Source organism: Marmota monax, unplaced genomic scaffold, assembly GCF_021218885.2.
Source record: "Marmota monax isolate L192 unplaced genomic scaffold, Marmota_monax_Labrador192_F-V1.1 WCK01_AAM20220418_F8-fsc00010, whole genome shotgun sequence".
Taxonomy (NCBI): Eukaryota; Metazoa; Chordata; class Mammalia; order Rodentia; family Sciuridae; genus Marmota; species Marmota monax.
The window spans coordinates 24473844-24493535 of NW_026692321.1; the positions used below are offsets into that span (position 1 = coordinate 24473844).

The following is a 19692-nucleotide window of genomic DNA, read 5'->3' on the forward strand; positions in this document are numbered from 1 at the left end:
GTCATTATTTACATAGTTTTTTTCTGCAGTGCTTCCTGGTGATAGTCTGTGGTTTTATGTCTTCTTTCATATATAAGTGATCTATGCCAGTTTGTATTATTGAGGTGTATTACTTGGGTTCACATCAAGTACTGGAAGGTCTGGCTTTTTACTGTACAGTGTTGACCAGCACGTCAAAACCATACCTGGCTTTGCCTGGTTCTGAGATCACCTGTCCTTTGCTGTTCCTTCCGTGGACCAACCTTAGTACTTGATTCTTGACTATCTTTCTAGCTTTTTCATGTCTTTCATGGACATATTTCATTTTGTTTCAGAGAAGTGATATCTGTCTGCCCCTTTCCTGTTCCCTGTTTTTATTCAGTATTCCCTTGCTTTACTATAATTTGGTTGAAATTATGAACAACAGGATTTTATATTTTTTCAAAATGCTACCAACAGTGACTCTCCCAATCAGAACTACACCAAGATTTCATCTCACTCTAGCCATAATGGCAATGATCAAGAATATGAACAACAGTAAATGCTGGGGAGGTTGTGGGGGAAAAGGTACACTTGCACATTGTTGGTGGGACTGCAGACTAGTGCAACTGCTATGGAAAGCAGTTTGGAGATTCCTCAGAAACCAAGGGATGGTTCCCTAGGAGTGGGATACCAAAGAATGAGAAAAACCATGTGGCCCAGCTATCCCACTCCTTGGTATTTTCCCCAGAGATCTAAAATTAGCATATTATAGTGAAACAGTTACATCAAACAGCTATTCACAATAGCTGAATTATGGAATCAACCCAGATGCCTGTCAATAGATAAACAGACTAAGAAATTGTGATACAGAAAGAATGAAATTATGGCATTTGCTGGTAAATGGATAGGCATGGAGAATATCATGCTAAGTGAAATTAGCCAAACTCCAAAACTCAGAGGTGGAATGTTTTCTGTCATATGCAGAATCTAGAAAAAATAAAGAAGAGGAGGGAAGGATAGAATAACATAAAGAACTAATCAAATATAAATTAATAGATGAGTAAAAGGAAGTCTAGTAGAGCAGAGGAAGGAGGAGTAGGAGAGGGAAGGGGGAAGGGAAAGGGAGGGATCATGAACTGAAATCAATTCTCATGCATGTATGCGTTTGTCAGGATGAACCTGACTACTATATAAGTTTTTTTTTAAAAAAGTTATATTGCTAAAATTAAAAAAAAATTACTCTCCCTAAAAACAGTATAGTAGACACAGGGAACAAATAAGATCATAGCAGCACAACTTAAGTGTCTGTGGTTTGATATCAAATTCAAATATGTGACTGCTCCAAATATTCAGGGTTTTATTGACTACCAATCATTATTAAATTGATTCAATTCTCTGTCACGTTTATTTCTGTTTTCCAGAATAAATTACTATGTCTGTTTGAGAAGTATAAGTCCAAATAAATGATAGGTATGAAGCAGGTCTCAGTGCTGTTTAAAGAATAATGTGTATGACTCTGTCATTCCCCTAAGGCCGATTGTGAAGGCACACACATTCACCTTGCTTTGAATGATCTCTTTTGGCTCTATTACTGGAGACAAAAGTTGATTTTTCACTCTCCTTGAAGTTAGTAGCCTACTTTGCTCTAATCCCAGGATCACGTCAGCATTCTGTAGATAGGTACTGATACCTGAGTTTGTTTTAATGCCGAAAACATAATTGATGGTGATGCTATAACCACAGGACATAGCATTTTTCTGCAGTGCTGGGGTGGGACCCAGAGCCTCAGGCATGCTGGGAAAGCACTCTACCACTTAGCTACTCCCCCATCCTCAATCATGGGACATCTTGGAGTAACCACACTTGATAGACATAAACTATATATTCTGAAGATAGTCCTGTATTCAGTGAGACACTTTTAGTTGAAAATTTCGCCTCACAAAACTAATGATGGTATGTAGACGTATGGAAATTCCTCATTAATAGTCTCTTTAGGAAAGTGGCAGGATATATTTGAGATTCGGAACACGCTTCAGTTTCATGTTTTGACTTATACATGCCAAATTGTGAATTTCTGTGGAATCTCGGACCCATGAAAGAAACCCAACCTAAATATCGTCTGGCTTTCAGCTTGGAGTTACTAGCAGCATAGTTTAAAAATGCCTCAATAAGTACAATCCAAATTGAATGCATATGTCTCTCTAGTTCCAGATATTCATGTTGTTCTTTCTTAGCAGTTTCCTGGAAAAAAGTCTGGGAATTCATCTTCAGTTCCTGTCATCAAACTTTTTAGACAGTTATTTGTTAATCAGTGACTTCTTTTGAAGCAAGAACTTTGTACACAATATTCCCCATGCAGAGTTTTAAAGTGGGTAAGCTTTTGAAGGACCACATTGAGGCTCAGGATAAAATAAAAAGGAAGGCTTGGGAAATTGCCAGATCTCCCCAAGATGGACATGGATTTAAGTTGGTTCTCAGGCCAGTAATACTTTCTAACACCTTCCTGCTCAAATTGAAGTAACTCTAGGCAGCAGGTTGGAGAGAGAGGAATTGAAGCCTAAAAGGAGGTTCAGGTTGCCAATCTAACTTCTTCCTAGACTTTAGATAGAGTACAAACACGGAAATATCAGAGATTTTATAAAAGAAGTGAAGCGTTTCACAGGGTGAAGTTGTATTGAGAAATAATTAAGTAGAAAATGATTCATCGCTCTTCCTTGAAATATCTGAAAAATATTGACAGTAACAAAAATGGAGAGTTGTTAAGAAAATATGATTAATTCATGCCTGGTTTTTTATGTTGGTTCAGCAATGAATAGGCCAGATAGTCTGAGTTATATGGTACATGAAGGGTAAAGAGGTTAGAATTACTGGCGAGGGGTTTGGGTGGGAGTGGGGAGGATAAATCAGTAATTGCCAGTTTCTATTGCACAGTGAAATCAGCAGGGTAACAAGGGTGAGCTCAGGGGATCCTGAATGAACAGAAAGAGGTGACTTCTTTGAGGACGAGAACCACATGATTGGTGGCTCAGCATGTTCTCTAAGTCACTAGGGAGAACTCTGTACCATTTCCCTGTCCCCAGTAAACTTTGGAGTTTTACAGGGACCTCCCCAGTTCTGTTGTAAGCTTCATGATGGGCAACGGCCCCTTCCTACTCATCCTGCTCATACGAAGCACTAAGAGCATATTTTAATTGAATAAAAGATGGGCTTCTGAGATGATATATTGAGGCCCTCTTCAAGAGGTGATTAAAGAGGGCCTAAGAGACTTCAGGAAAATGATCTTAGTGGATCTACAGACTGGATGATGACAATATGTGACCATTTTTATGACCTCAATTAGCTTAAAGAAATTTAACCAATTGTTTAGTTCATAGGCAATGAACATAACTGAGAAATTTTGTGGTGGACAAACATCCATAAAACACTATCAATGTACAGTACCAAGGATTAGGCCATCCTCATCCTTGAGTTAAGATATACAGTCCTTCTCAAGGAGAGAACAGTATAATGAGGGATATGGACGAGTAAACCAGGAATTTGAGCAGAGTGCAAACAGGCTGTTGCATGCATCAGTACCATTATGAATAGGTCAGCCACCCTCTGGGTTCTCTGTGCTGTCATCTTGGGCACTGTTAGTCAACATAACTAGAACTGGTTTGAAAGAACACTTTACTTGTTGAATACCCCGTGTGTTATCAGTGTTTAGGAGTGCCTCATGACCCTGGGCAAGGAAAGCATAATCACATTGAAGACAAGCAGAACATAAGATGGCCCCACAGGTTTATCTACAGCATGATCTGGTCATGAGTCTTCATGATAATTGGTACCACTTTGTCATGTGTAGCACTATGTTAAAAAACATCACTCACTAATTTCGTTGTCATAGACTCATGCAAACAGTGGCTTCCCTGTTCCAAAAGGCCTTCTTTTTCTTTTTCTTTTTTTAATTTTATTTCTATTATCCATTTTAAATGAAATACAGATTAGATTCTATTTCATTTATACATTTAGTGGACATTTGGAAGGGATATTTATGAACCAAAAACTGTACTTAAGACACAGTCATCCTTGCCCTTAAGAAGTCCACATCCTAGGGTTGGAGAGGCCAGATGTGACAGACTGTAACAGAGATGTGTGTGGGAAGAGGAGAGAGAGCACAGCATTCACAGATGAAAAATATTTTTCAACATTATTCTGTTGGGAATTCCTTGCACCTCCAGTATGCCTAAAACAAGGGTAGCTTTGGGTCTAATCTTTGACATGGCTATTTTTGTAGGTTGAAAGGTTGAACATTGGCTATTACACATGACTCATCCTAAATAGTTTCTCTCTCTTAACAATTCAGCTTGTCCTGTGGCTTCTTTGATGGACAAATGCTATACTTGGACTGCAAAATAAATGTCTGACCATTTAAAATAGCTTTTCCTTATTGTATATCTGATACAAAAACAGAAGAGCTTTTTTTTTCCCGCAAGCATTTGAAACTCTTTTAAATTTCAGATATTAATGAATGTGAACAGCCAGGGCTCTGTGGGCCTCACGGGGAGTGTCTAAACACAGATGGTTCTTTCCACTGTGCCTGTGAGCAGGGCTTCTCCATTTCTGCAGACGGCCGCACATGTGAAGGTAAGATAAACCATACAAAATCGTATTGCTGCTGTGTGATAAAGCAGACAGGAGGCTGTTTTCCATTTAAACAGGTCAAGACTGAGACTCTAAGAGGTGCTCGTAATTCAAGGCCTTGAAGCTTATAGGTAGCAAGGTGACTTATGCTGGAAAGCACAACTCAGGAGTCGCTGGGATTTACAGACTGGATAACCCAAAATGATGGTGCCAACGACACTCACAGGTGGTTTCAATAATGGTACTAAATTAATGAGTCGAAATATGTAGGAGCCGATGCTTTTCTGTGCATGTTAGAAACCTGAAGGTACATGGTGGCACCTTCCCTGTCACCTCCTTAGACCCTGCCTGTTTTAATTGTACTTCATGTAGACCATCTTGATCATTCTGTTTCTTAAAAGTGATGTCTCGTTTGATTTCTCTGTACCATTTGTGCAGAGATTTTCTAGAATTATTCCTCTAATATCCTTACCTCTAAGCTAATATATTTTTCTTACCTGTTAGTATTTATAATCACTGAAAGCTCTAAATATGTTGAAAGATATTGAGCTAGCACTGTTGCTTTCCCTTTGCAATCTCTATGTTTGCAGGGATACAACAATGATCTTGAGAGTTGTGTTCTTGATGACTTGTTCCAATTTGATAAATGGAGGAGTAATTTATCTGAATCTTTTAAAAAAGTATACTGAGAATATTCCCACAATTGTCCCTTCAGTCCATCTTTTGAGAATCTAGTTGATTGAAATCCAACTACATTTTAAAAGAAGTACATTCAAAAGTTCTGTTCTAGGCCTACAATAGTACCCAGAGTCTTTGCTCTAAAAAAAAAAAAAAAATACTGCAACAGGATATGTCTGCTTTCCTTGCTAGTACCACAGTGAAATCATGCCAAGGGCCAGCGACCAGGTTCAGCTGAAAACAATTATTATATTGGGAGGAATAAACTGATCTTCTAAAAAGCAGGAGATTGTTGAAATTGCTCTCCTGCTAAGCAGACAAAACATGGAGGCCAGATTTGGCTTCAAGTGGAAGAGAGATAGTGCAGGGAGGGGTTAGAGCAAACAGATCGAGAGATTTGGAAGGAATCAGAAGTTGGGAACAGAGGGAAGCATCACAATAATGTGGGCGATGAGAGATTTACAAGGAATCCATGCTTCTGTGGTTCACGTTTTATGTTGTTTATATTTAGCGCTCCTAGAGTAGAGCTTTTAGAAAAGACCCCACGTGAATGCACACGTGCTTCTGAAGAGCACACTGTTCCCCAGTTGAGGAGGGTGCTAGCCTATCTGGGTGACCAGTAAAACAGATCTGCAGTCCCCACATTCCTGAGAGGCCACTTTGCTTCTTCACTTAGCTCTCAATGATGAGTTATAAAGTCTTCCATCTCTGAGAAGTGATCCAAGATACAATGGCTGGCTCTTGTGCCATGAAAAACTATATTCAGAAAAAAGTAAGTCACGTCCAGTGCTCACGAATCAAAGCTATTGTTCCAGATGAATACACCAAACATAAATATATCCATATTTATTTTGTCTTTTGTACTCAACTGATTTTTCTTCTGTAACTTTCTAAACACTGATTTCTGCAGCCCAAGAGTTATATAATCTCTCTAATTTAGTTACAGTTCTAATTTTGTTGGTCATGTACTTGGCAAAGACTTGGATTTAAAAATGTGTCTTTAGAAACCTTCTAATGCTTTATAAATTACTCATTGAGCATTCTCTCTTTGATACTTGGTCTGTATCTTATTCCAAAAACTGGACAATTTTATGAGTAATAAAATAGGTAATTTAGTATATTATGCTGATATATGGTAGTATAACTAGAAATCTTCCTAATTATTAAGCATGCTATCCTCTTTCTTGAAAAAGTTCTGCAAGGATTTCACTTTTTATGGGCTTGGTCTAGTGTACTAAATTGGTCTAAATTTTCTTTTGTTGGACTTAGTCTGAAGCTTATGGCAGTAGTACTATGTCCTGATTCTACCCCTGGCTTTGGTGTACGACAAAGCCAGCTCATGTGATCAGCATTTAGTAATGGAGCTGATGTGCACAGTACTTGAATTAACACTGACAAGTGGCTGGCACCCTTATCACATACCCGATCGCCAGCTTCCCTCCAAGCCTCTGGTGAGACTGGCTGAAGCACTGTTGGTGCAAGGGCTGGCATGTCCTGCTCCAACAAGATGAAGAACCCAACATAGCTGAAAGGAGAGGGGTCCCTCCCTGATTACCCATGCCTTGGACAATAGAAGGGCAAATTCTGTCATTCTGAACAATCTGAATTAGCACGATAAGTTCTATAGAAACATTAGAGGTACCATGGGGTCCTCCTTTTCCCTTGCTCCTGGGAAGAGTACATGGGGTGGGAAGCAGAAATACCTTGGTTCTCTCACATGAGATAAAGAACAGTGTCACTGGAGTTCTAGTGACGTGGGAAGAAGTAGGTCGGTGAGTTCTTGTTATCATTTTATTTATTCACTGAAACATTAGCTGAGTGTGTCTGGGGCCAGGCACAGTTCTAAGGGCAGAACACACACAGTTTGTGTCCATAGGGAGACTGCATTCCAGGAGAGGAATCCAGGACACATACATAAATAATACATGTAAGATAACTATGTGTTTAAAGAATATGACATTGTTGCACTTTGTGGATACAATTAAGTATAGGATGTGACATACCATATATAATAAAATGGTTAGTTATTTTTCTCAAACCCCAGAGTTGGATGCCAGGAAAACATGTGGCAACAGGAGGCTTTGGATCGAGGTCCTCCTCTGTGTTCATGGGACATCTCTCAGTTGTAGTTCATCTCCTCCTGCCACCTTCTTTTCATGCTGTTTTAGTTGTTTTTTTTTTTTTCTGCTGTGACTAAAGGACCCAACCAGCATAATTGTAGAGGAGGAAATGTTTATTTGGATTTCAGAGGTCTTAGTCCATAGAAGGCTGGCTCCATCCCTCGGGACTCAAGGTGAGGCAGGACATCATGGCAGAAGAGTTTGGCGGAGGCAAGCACCTCACATGAAGACCAGGAAGCAGGGAGAGAGTTCACTTGGCACATACAAATACATACCCAAAGCCACACCCCAATGCCCACCTCCTCCAGCCACACCCTACCACTTCAGTTACCACTCAGTTAACCCCTACCAGGGGATTAAATCACTGATTGGGTTAAGACTCTTACAGCCCAATCATTGCTCCTCCAAACCTTCTTGCATTGTCTCATTGTGTGAGCTTTTAGGGGACACCTCACATCCAAACCATCATACACCCTCTAGCCAAAGCTTTTGTATTGTGGATAAAAAGGAAGTTTTTCAGTTCTTACTCCTTTCGCTACCTTGTACCCCATCTTACCACATCTACTTGTTTGAGAAAAATCCCCAGTTCTTTTGCTCTTTGCTTTTTCCTGATGTCATGGAATTTTAATCCATAGGAGATATTTGCCATTGTGTTCATAAGCTGAGTCTGGGGATGGTTTTCTCATTATCAGCAGAATGTGTGTGAGTGGAAGAGAGGAGCAGTCGGATTCCCAAGGGTCACCATGTCTGCCCCCTGGTCTCTGATTTTGTGACACTTCTGACACATGTCCCCTTCTACCCTGCACTTGGCTGGAAGTGACTGTGCCCTCCCCTTTATTGTGTGCAGTTGAATGAGAGTTTGACCCCAGTAGAGTTGGGGATATATCTGTCTTTGAGTTTTAGAGTGCCCTCCAGCCCCCCATTCCTGTGATAAAGTGACCATGTTGGTCTCAAAGGGACCCTGTGGTCACCCAGCCACTCGATGGGGCACCACAGCTTGCGGAAGTTGGGCATCTTTTCCTCCACTGTTTGCCCTGCTTGGCCGTCATGATGAGGTGGGCTTCCAAACTTTGCCGAAATCATTTACCAAGTCCTGATCTTTGAAAGGCATTCTCATTCATTCGTATATCCCACAAATACTTATTGTTAATGATGTGCCAGCCACTGTCCTAAGTACTGGGGCTATGCCACTGAACAGCAACAACACACACAAAAAAAAGGTCCCTGATTTCTTGGAGGCAGTAAACTGATGATGAGTAAGACATATAAGATGTTAGAGTGATAAAGCTCATGAGAGAAGGAAAACAGAGTTAAGTAAGGAAGAATTTGAAGGTAGAAGGGATGCTGGTATGATACTAACTAGGGAGGTCAGACCTAATCAGTGCATTAATCCCCTGTTAGGGATTAAGTGGTTGGTAACTGAAGGCAGATAGGGTGTGGCTGTAGGAAGTGGGTCCCAGGAGCCCTGCCTTTGGGTTCCTATGAGCAGAATTCTCTCTTTGCTATCTGGTGCCATCTCCTGAGCTGCTTCCCTCTGTTGTGTTCTTCCACCATGATATTCTCCTCACCTCTATCTCAAAAGTATAGAGTCAGCTGACCATGGACTAAACCTCTGAAACTGTGAGCACCGAATAAACTTTTCCTCCTCTAAAATAGTTCTTTGGTCACAGCAACAAAAATTTGACCAAAACACTGAGAGACAGCAGTGGGGGAGAAGAGGATCTATGGAAACTATAATTTTGTTAGGAATCTAAAAAGCTTTTTAAAATAGTCTGTTTTAAAAATCAGACATCATTCTGGCATTAAATAATTTTTATTGGAAAGGAAAAAATCAAAGCCTTTCATTTTGATTCTGTATTTCACTCCTGTGTTTCCCTCCCCTGGATGAGGATGGTGTTATTGTTTGTCGTTTTTCAAAATAAGTACCCTGGACTGAGTAAGCGATAAGCAGGTTCAGCTCATAGTTTTCAAAACTATTTTAATGTTGATTGTGAATTTGAGACCTACCAGATTGAGGGGGGACTTGTTGTAACATTCAGCCAGAATTCTAACTCATACGGCATTTTACCCAGAGTATGCACAGAATTAAGTCCTGTCATTAAAGACCTGTAGAGATTCTAACCCTGTAATCCTTTAAGGTATTTCCTATGAAATCACTCATTGATAATGTATTTATCAAAAAGGGAAAACATAACAAAAGCACTTGGTAAAGATGGTTGGCTTCTTGAACCTTACAGAGAGCAGCAGTGTCAGTAGGACTTAGGCTCCAAACTCTCAGGCTAATTTTGTGTTCATTGACAACCAGAAAGCACAGTAAGCGCAACTTCACCGCATCAAAGAAAGAGTGAATTGGGAGCAAGTGTGGTTTGTGTTCATATCTTCAGGTACATTTTCTATGAACAGTGTAGAGTGAACGTCTAAAACCCTTCTTGACCATGCTCCAAAGCAATTGGTGGTTTTGTGGCATGAAGACAGAACTCATATCCATCACTAAGAGAAAATATTTTTGAAAATGATTTAGCCAAGTAGGACACCAAAGTGTTCTGACACAATAATATATTACATCTGGCTGCTTGGCCCAAAGATTTTTAGGGTTTTTTTTTTTTTAGTAATTTTAGGGTCTGAAATTGAAAAATCTAAGTGAATACAAATTGAGTGCTTCTTACCTTTCTAAAGGGAGTTTGACTGTAGGATCCACTGCCTCTCACATGTAAAAAGGAGAAAGGCTCAGTCAACATTCCAGGTAAAGGAAGGGGCTTCGAAAGGGCTCCTGTTCACACTCACTCTTCCTGTGAATGTACTTCTGCAGAAGTGAGTGGAAATGGATGTTTAAATCATTAGGGAGAGAGCTGAGGAAATTTTGCTGGAATAAGCTGTTTTTGGACCTGGAATACAGATTTTCCATGCATTGCTTGTCTTCTGTATATCAACATTGGTATGAAGAAATTCATAACAGAAGCAAAACACCCAAGAGCTCTCCCCTAAGTCTTTTCATCACTGCTGACCTTTTACGACCCCAGAGCTATGGAAAATCAGCTCTTCATAGAAGGAGAAGTAAACACTTTCCTTGCAGCCAAAAAAAGTAGACATGAGATTGCCAAAAAACAAAGCCTGTGAAGAGGCGAGCTGACCCTGTGCACCTCAGACACACCCGCCCTGCCCTGGGCACTGGGCTTTATACAGCTTGTTGGTGAGTTTATGTCAGTTACAACCAAAGCTGTTAATAACAACGGAAGGTCATAGAAGGCCATTGTGAGTAGTATTTTAGTATTCTAGATCTAAATTGTAATGTGTCTTATGTCCATTCCAGAAACTGTAGCTTATTAGGCATCTTACTTATAGGGCATTCAGTTTTATTCTCTGGATGAGTGGACTGGAGGTAGTTTGTATATTTTATTCTGTGACTTTATTAAAACAATAGCAATGATGATGATGATGATGATAATACCGTCTAGCATTCATTTAGTTGTTCTGAGCCAGGTACTATGCTAAATGCATTATACCTTTTATTTCCCATTTAATTTTCACAACAAACCAAAAGGCTAAGTATTAATCAATATGCTTTTAGCTGCAATAAACATCTTGAAATGAGGAAATTTATTATGCTAATAAGAAGTACCAGAGATTGCCACTTCTCATATCCTTGGTGTCTTTATTCAAATGCTGCTTCTCAATGAGCCCTTTTCTGACCTCCTCTTCTCAGACTGTCTCTCCTCTTAATGAATTCATTCACTTTCTGTTTCTCTTTTTTGTTTTTTATACTTATTGCCACCTTATTCTACTTCTTTTTGGATTTGCTATTCATTGTCAGGCTCTACTGCTAAATTCTTAAAGCCAGGGAGACACGGATCGTATTCTGTACTGTTCAGATCTCTTTATGCCACTGGGAATAGTTAAGTTAGGAATATTTGTGAATGGATGAATGAAGGGAGAAAGAGTGATCTATAGTTCATCCTGGACTATTAGGAAACATCTGTAATAAGATCACACATCGAGTGTGTTGTACGCTTTTATAAAGCCTTCCCTATTTTCTGAAGACATAGTTCCGTAAAGCATACCCTGAATGACAGTTGGGTATAGTGGTAGTTGAGAAGTTCAGTTGTAGGGTTTTGAGTTCATGAGTTTGAACTCTTGCTCCAGCACTTGTAAGCTGTGTGAGTTTGGATAAGTTTCTAAAGCCCAAGGTGCCTCCGTTCCCTTCTTGTAGAATGAGGTTAACAGTAGCCCCTCCGTGGGCTTGAAGTGCACTGGCACACATCTACCTGGGGTGGAGCCTGGCCAGATAACATGCTCAGTGATCATAGTTATTGTCACTACCTTAGGGCTAGGGATGTGGCTCAGTGTGCTTGCTTGGCATGTGTGAGGCCCTGGGTTCAATCCCCAGCACCACAAAAAATAAACATAAAAGTTATTGCTATTCTTATACTGGTACCATACTTGCTTCCTTAGTATGTGGGCATCTAAAAGAAGGGAGCATTTAACACCTATTTATTTTTTGCATTAGCAGTGCTTATAAAGTAGGCAACGTATTTAGGTTAAGTAAACACTTGTGAATGAAATTGGTAGTTACAAGTCCAGACCTGGATATCAACACATTACCATTTTTAAACTCAGAACTTATTTAAAGTCATGGAAGAGAGCGTAGTGACTTGTTTATATATAATTTTCTGTAATTGTTCATTCTTTGTTTCCCTTTGAGTTTCATATGGCTGATTTTCTCCATTTGCCCACCATGTGTTTCAAGTTTGAGATGATTGTTTCATGTGTCAGTTGCTGGTAAATTGACAGCTAATGCTGATGTTGTTTGCATTTGAACATTGGAGCTGTTATTTCTAGAGGTACATTGCCTACATTCTGTGGTTTCATAACTGATCTTTCTTGGCCTCCTATTTGAATATAGAAGGAGAAAAATTAGAATAGTAAAAAAATGACAACTTTTTTGGCTGATTTTATATTGCCGCAGGGGCCTATGTGTCAAAAAGATAAATCTGGGGTTTGGTATGTTTGGCCGATACTAAAGGCTTTCTTCTAGTCCTCATTAGCAGCACCTCTTAGCACAAGAAAGACTATATGAAAAGAAATGCACAGCCTGGCTCTACATTTAGAATAAATTTTTTAAAAACTTTGGGTATAAAAATGCAAAGCTATTAAATCAATGCAAATATAAAAACAAAATATATATTTCATGTATGTTGTCTTTTGTGATAGAGGAAACATGCAACTGAAACTCAGGATATTTTCCGTTAGTGTCTCAAGAACTTTTTCTGAATAGCATAGAATTTATTTATAATGGAGCTAAAACACTCTACTTTTTGTGACAGTCCATTATAGAATAATAAATTATAATTCACTACCTATAGGAGTATAAAATTGTTTTCTTTTTTTCTAAACAATTTGAAGGTGTGGTTTTATGTTTTTCCATTAAAATATTTAGAAGTACTTCATTTCTGTGTAAATTTAAATCCTTTGCACACACTTCCAGTTTTCATATAATATTCTCTCAGCCTTGGTGGGAAGAAAGAGGAAGAAAGTGTGCATTTTTAAAAATTCATGAATATACTCTGATTGTTTTTTTCCTCTAAAGAAAGACAGATGACTGTGTTTACAAGTTTTGCATTTGTGAAAAGAAAAACTGTTTTTGTGTTTTATTAAAAATATACTGCTGGGCTGGGCTTGTGGCTCAGAGTAGAGCACTTGCCTAGGATGTGTGAGGCACTGGGTTCAATCCTCAGCACCAAATAAAATATAATAAAGATACTGTATCCACATATAACTAAAAAAAAATATATATATATATATATTATACTGGTTTTCTCAACCTAACTCAGAATTTTTTTCTTTAAACAGATGCTGAGTTTGGGCATTTTAACATGTAGTGTCAGGCTCTGTTGTACCAGCACACACATCCAGCGGCTTCCCCATGTAGCACCCTTAGCTCTACCCTGTATCTGTTCCCTTAGAAGGGATGATCCCAGCACAACCTGGATGCCTTTGAAGCTGCTTAATGACACAAATGACCTTTCCAGATATAAAACCTGAACTTTGCAAGTTCCCTCAGTGAGTAAAACTGTTTGGGTCAGACCACTTTTTCCGTTTTCTTGGTCATTTACAGAATGAGCTTGTCAGTATAGTTTAAATTGTAAAACTTGACAAACTCATTTTGGGTTTTATTTTCAAGCAGTTAATGTAGCATGACTTCATTCCTGAAGACTTTTATTCTTGACCTTAGTTTGGATGAGACAATCTTCTGTACAGTCATCCTACTTCTAAAGCCTATTGTGAATGAGAATCAGGAGTATATTTCACATACTTAAACCAATTTTAGGATGCTTTTGGGTGTTCAAAAAAAATCACAAAGTTTAAAAAAATCATTGATTCTATATTTTACCCTTATGTAAAATAGCATTTTACTAACTGTTTATTTTCAAATGTATGAATGTGCATGTGGAGTGGGGAAGGAGGCCAGGACTAGGAGCCACTTTTAGGGGCTCAGTGGGCTGTGGGAAGGGGCAGGGAGGTGAGTTCCCTGGGGAGCTAGGCTGATCCATCTCAGCACCTCAACATGAATGCTTGCCCATAAAATATGACCTACCTTCTGAAGGTGAAGTGCATCTAACTCCACTTCGCACTATTTAAATTGTCATAATTCCAAAGCCCCATATACTAGAATATTAGGGTTTCAGTCTATTCTGAATCTATAACAGTACTATCATAATTCTAAAATGGTGATAAAATGATTCTATCATAGTTCTCCATCACTTCTACAAGACTAAGAAACATTAGAATATTGGTTCACAGTATTTAAATAATGTCCTTGCCTTGCAATGGATAATGTAGAAATGTAGGTAAATTTTTAAGGAAAAATCTACTGAGTTACATATGTTCTCTTATTTTTGGTTGTATCCTTAAAAAAAGTACCTTAACTTTATTTTGCAGTTAGAGAAAGATAAGTTTGGAATGACTTAAAATAAGCAGCTAGGAAGTGGTGATAAGGGTTAGCATTCAGAGCTCCCTAATATTGAATCCAGTATGTAATCCACAATACCTCTTACCCATGGGAAATAGAGAAACAAAGTGAGCTTTTGAAATGGTAAGGCTTTTCTTTAGCCAGGAAATGCAGCAGTGTAGATTAGCTTCTTTTTAAATTGATGTTTGAAATGCATGTAGAAAAGTGCATAAATCATAGGGTACCACTTGCTAAACTTTTGCAGAGTCCCTCTGATCCATCCCTCAAACTTCCTGATGATACTTCCTACCCTCATTCCCAGTTTCCCTGTGCCCCATTAACCATTATTCTGACTTTATCACTATGGTGTCATTTTGTCTGGTTTTGAACATTATATAAATGGAATCATATAACATGTTCTCCTTGATGTCTGGCTTTCTTCATTCAATATTATGATTATCAGCTTCATCAATCTAGTTTGCTGTGTCAGTTCATTTTTTTTCACTGCTATATAGTAATTCATTTGATGAATATTGTATAATTATGTATCTATTCTACAACTGATGGTCATTTGAGTTGCTTTAAGCCTGGGGCTATTGTGAATGAAGCTCCTATGGATATTCTTGAACATGTCTTTTGAGAGATGTGACCACTAATTTCTGTGGATATCGCCTAAAAGTTATATTGCAGTATAGTTGCTGGGTTCTAGATATAGCCAGATTTTCAGAGTAGTTCATGCTGCCATTAGTAAAAAAGTGTGAGAGTTCTAGATCCACATTCTTGTCAGTAATAGGTACGCCATTCCTTTTCAGTTTAGCCATGCTAAGAAAAGGTGTCTTCTTCTAGTGCCAGTTCACATTTCCCTGCCGAAGACTAATATTTAACCACTTTTCAAACCTTTATTGAGTGTTGTTTCAGCTGTCAAATGCTACCTACTATACCTCATCAAAACAAAGCACACAAAAACAACTCTCTTAATTATAACCTCAGATAAACCCAAGTTCTTAATTTTAAGGAAATCCAATGTTTTAATTATTTCATTTGAGATCAGTATTTTGCATGTCCAAAATCTTTGCAAACCCTAAAGTCATTAAGAAACTTTTTTTTGGGGGGGCGGGGGGTGGTTCTGGGAATTGAACTCAGGGGCACTCAGCCATTGAGCCACATCCCTGGCCCTATTTTGTGTTTTATTTAGAGACAGGGTCTCACTGAGTTGCTTAGAGCCTTGCTTTTGCTGAGGCTGGCTTTGAACTCTTCATCCTCCTGCCTCAGCCTCCCAAGCTGCTGGGATTCCAGGTACACACCACCACACCAAGCAAAGTATTCTTTTATGTTGTTTTCTGAAAATTTTTTCCTTTGAATTTTACATTCAGATTCATAATTCACCTGAAACTGAGTTTTGTTTTTGCCATAAAATCGAGATCATGATTTCCTTTTATTCCTAGATGAATGTCACATTGAGTCACCAGTACTTATTGAAAACAGTGCCCTTTTCCCACCAATTTGCAACTGTGCAAGAGGTCAAATATCTGTGAGCCTATTTCTGGTTGACTCCATTCTATAGGTTTATTTATTTATTCTTGCACCAATATCACATTGTTGGGCTGGGATTGTGGCTCAGCGGTAGAGTGCTCGCCTAGCACGGGCGGAACCCGGGTTCAATCCTCAGCACCACATAAAAAAAATAAAGGCATTGTGTTGTGTCCATCTACACCCAATATCACATTGTCTTAATTATAATAGCTTAATAATGGATTTCAGTATTTGTTGCTGTAAGTGATAAATTCTTCAATTTTTTTTTTTAGTTTGTCATAGATGTTCTTGGCCTTTTGTATTTCTACAGAGATTTGATAATCAGATTAACAGTTTTCAAACACAGATTTAAAAAAAAAAACTATCCTGGGAATTTTATTTGAATTGCATTGAATCAGTAGACCCATTTATAGTGATTTAGCATTTTACAATGCTATCTTCCACTTCATAAATATAACACATTCCTCTATTAGGGCTTTTTCTTTCTCTTGGTGTTTGGTAGCAGTTTTTGTGTAAAGTCTGCAAACTTTCTTAAACACTTATTCCTAGACATTCAGTATTTTTATGTTGTGAATAGCATTTAAATTTTTTATCTTTGTAATTATTTTAGTATAAAATTTGTTTTTTGCACATTGACCTTTTATCCATGATCTTATTAAATTCACTTAATAATTCTGTTATCTGTAGATTCTTCTGGATTTCCTGCTTATACAATTATGTTTTACAAGTCATGCTAGTTTTATACTTTCTACTTTTTCTTGTCTTAGAGCCCTACATAGGATGTCTACTACAATGCTTATTACAAGCGATGACAGCTAGTTTTCCCATCTCACTTCCGATCTCAGCAGAAAAAGTACTCAATATTTCTTTAAGTATGATGTTCACCATAGATTAAACAAAAAGATATTTTATCAGATATGGAAATTTCTTTTCATTTCTGATTTGCTAAGGGTCTTTATCATGATTGTTTTGAATTTTAATATATCTTTTTTGCATCTATTGAAATAATTACATTATATTCTTCTTTTTCTGTTAACATGGTGAATTATATTAACTAGATTTTTAAATAAGAGTTTATTTCTGGGCCCCCATCTAAGCACAAGTGGTCTAGTGCTGATGATGTCAGTCTGGAGTACTGAGACCCAGAGTATATCTATCTCGTCACTGCTATTCTTGACACATGGTTTCTACATAATGATCCAAGAGGGTAGTTTTAGTGGCCCCCATTACATACATAGATAGCCATATTCATTATTTAAAGTTAAATCCCCTCACATTGTTATAATAAACCCAACAGTCATGATATGTTTTCCTTCTTATATATCATTGGGGTCAAATCGCTAATATTTTCTTTAGAATATTTATATCTGTACTCACGAGGAAATTTCATTTACTTTTCCTTCCTTTTCATATTCTTATAATTTGTGGAGTAAAGGTTGTTCTAGTCTCATAAAATGAGTTTGTAACTGTCCCCTCTGTCTGGTCTAAGGAAAACATTGTGTAAGGTTGGTGTTACATCTTCCTCAGATTTCTTGAAGAATTCACCAGTGAGGTAATTTGTGTCTGGAGTTTTTGTTTGTTATGGATATGTGTTGTGAATGACTTTTACTTGCAGTTAATATTTCTTTTCATAGACTTTAGACTTTTGACTTTTCTTCAGTTTGGGAAAGTTTTTTTTTCAAGGAATTTATCCATTTAAGGTAAAATGTCAAGTTTGCTGGCACAAAGCTGTTTATAATACCTCCTTATCTTCTCTGTAGAATGTGTAGTAATGTTTTTCATTTTATTATTTCAGTAATTTTTGTGCCTTCTCTGTTTTGATCTTAACTAGTCTTCCTAGGAATATTAATCTTGGCAAAGAAACAGGTTTTATTGATTTTTTTCTCTATATTTTTTACTTTGTTATTTTCTGCTTTTTTATTTATTATTTTTCCTCTCTGCTTTCTTTAGGTTGAAATGGACCTAAATAAAGGTCTTACAATAGATCCTTAAACCATTAGATTTTCAAATTTCTTCTCTAATATGTATGCTTATGGTTATAGATTTCCTTCCAAGAATCCAAGAATGACATTTTCTGCATCCAGAACTTTTGATGTGTTGTATTTTGCCTTTCAATTATATTTTTATTCAAGTTCATTGTCATTTCTTTTCTTTGGGCCAATGAATTATTTAAAAATATTTTGTTTACTTTTCAAACAGTGGGGGATTTTCTAGTTACTTTTTTTGTTATCAGCTTCTGCTTTAATACATCTGTGCTCAGAGAACATACTCTGCACAACCTCATTCCTTGAAATTTGTTGTGGCTTGAAACTTAAAGTAGATGCCCATTTAAAGTATACATGTTTGGGCTGGGGATGTGGCTAAAGCGGTAGCTCGCCTGGCATGCGTGCGGCCCGGGTTTGATCCTCAGCACCACATACAAGCAAAGATGTTGTGTCCGCCGAAAACTAAAAAATAAATATTAAAAAATTCTCTCTCTCTCTCTCTCACTCTCACTCTCTCTAAAAAAATAATAATAATAAAGTATACATGCTGTGGTTTTTAGTTTGTTCACATTACCACAATCAATTTTAGAGCATTTTCATCATCCACACAAGAAACTCCATAATCATTTTTTTTAAAGAAATAAATTTTTTTATTGTTGGTTGTTCAAAACATTACATAGTTCTTGATATATCATATTTCACACTTTGATTCAAGTGGGTTATGAACTCCCATTTTTACCCCGTATACAAATTGCAGAATCACATCAGTTACACATCCATTGATTTACATATTGCCATACTAGTGTCTGTTGTATTCTGCTGCCTTTCCTATCCTCTACTATCCCCCCTCCCCTCCCCTCCCCTCCCCTCTTCTCTCTCTACCCCCCTCTACTGTCATTCATTTCTCCCCCTTGTATTATTTTCCCCTTTCCCCTCACTTCCTCTTGTATGAAATTTTGTATAACCCTGAGGGTCTCCTTCCATTTCCATGCAATTTCCCTTCTCTCTCCCTTTCCCTCCCACCTCTTATCCCAGTTTAATGTTAATCTTCTTCTCATGCTTTTCGTCCCTACTCTGTTCTTAGTTACTCTCCTTATATCAAAGAAGACATTTGGCATTTGTTTTTTAGGGATTGGCTAGCTTCACTTAGCATAATCTGCTCTAATGCCATCCATTTCCCTGCAAATTCTATGATTTTGTCATTTTTTAATGCAGAGTAATCCCCATTTCTCTCCCCAGCCTCAGTCACTTATTACTTTTTAATCTCTCTCTCTCTCTCTCTGCCTATTTGATACATTTGTTTTTATAATCCTCCTATCTAACTGTAATTACATGTCTTTTCCCCAACCTCTCTCCATCCCCTTACCCAATCATCTCAGCCTCTGGTATCCGCCATTCTACTCTTTACTTCTATGATATTAACTTTTTCAGTTCCATGTAAGCGAGATCATCTGGTACTTATCTTTCTGTGCTTGGTTTAATTCACTGAACAAAATATCCTCCAGGTTCATCCATGTGATTTATATTTTTAAAGTATATATCGTACAGGATACTGGTTAGAAAGGGGATTAGAGGCGCAAGAGAAAAGTCTATATTGTCTTCATAGTTCCTCCCAGACACACTGGTCACTGAGACTACAGGAGTGACCCTACTGATCCCATTAATCAATGGAAAGAAATGGATGTCTGAAGAAATGTTTTGGAGATAGAAAATGATACTGGTTTAGAACTTAATGTTGGATTGAGTGCATGGCATGAAGGAGAAAGAGCATTGATAGACCATAGATTCTGCTTTAGCAAGTAGATATTTGGCAGCACTATTTGCTGGCATGTTTCAAAATGAAGCA

General features: G+C 37.8%; 1 protein-coding gene across 7 annotated transcripts in view; it reads left to right on the forward strand.

Annotated features, from left to right (window-relative positions):
- The window catches only part of Ltbp1 (latent transforming growth factor beta binding protein 1), a 393004-nt gene that overhangs the window by 317168 nt on the left and 56144 nt on the right, over window positions 1–19692 (forward strand). For all 7 annotated transcript variants that reach the window (XM_046441615.2, XM_046441616.2, XM_046441617.2 and 4 more), the window contains one exon: window positions 4462–4587. In XM_046441615.2, the coding sequence (XP_046297571.1) occupies window positions 4462–4587 (126 nt within the window). The remainder of the gene's footprint in view (window positions 1–4461; window positions 4588–19692) is intronic.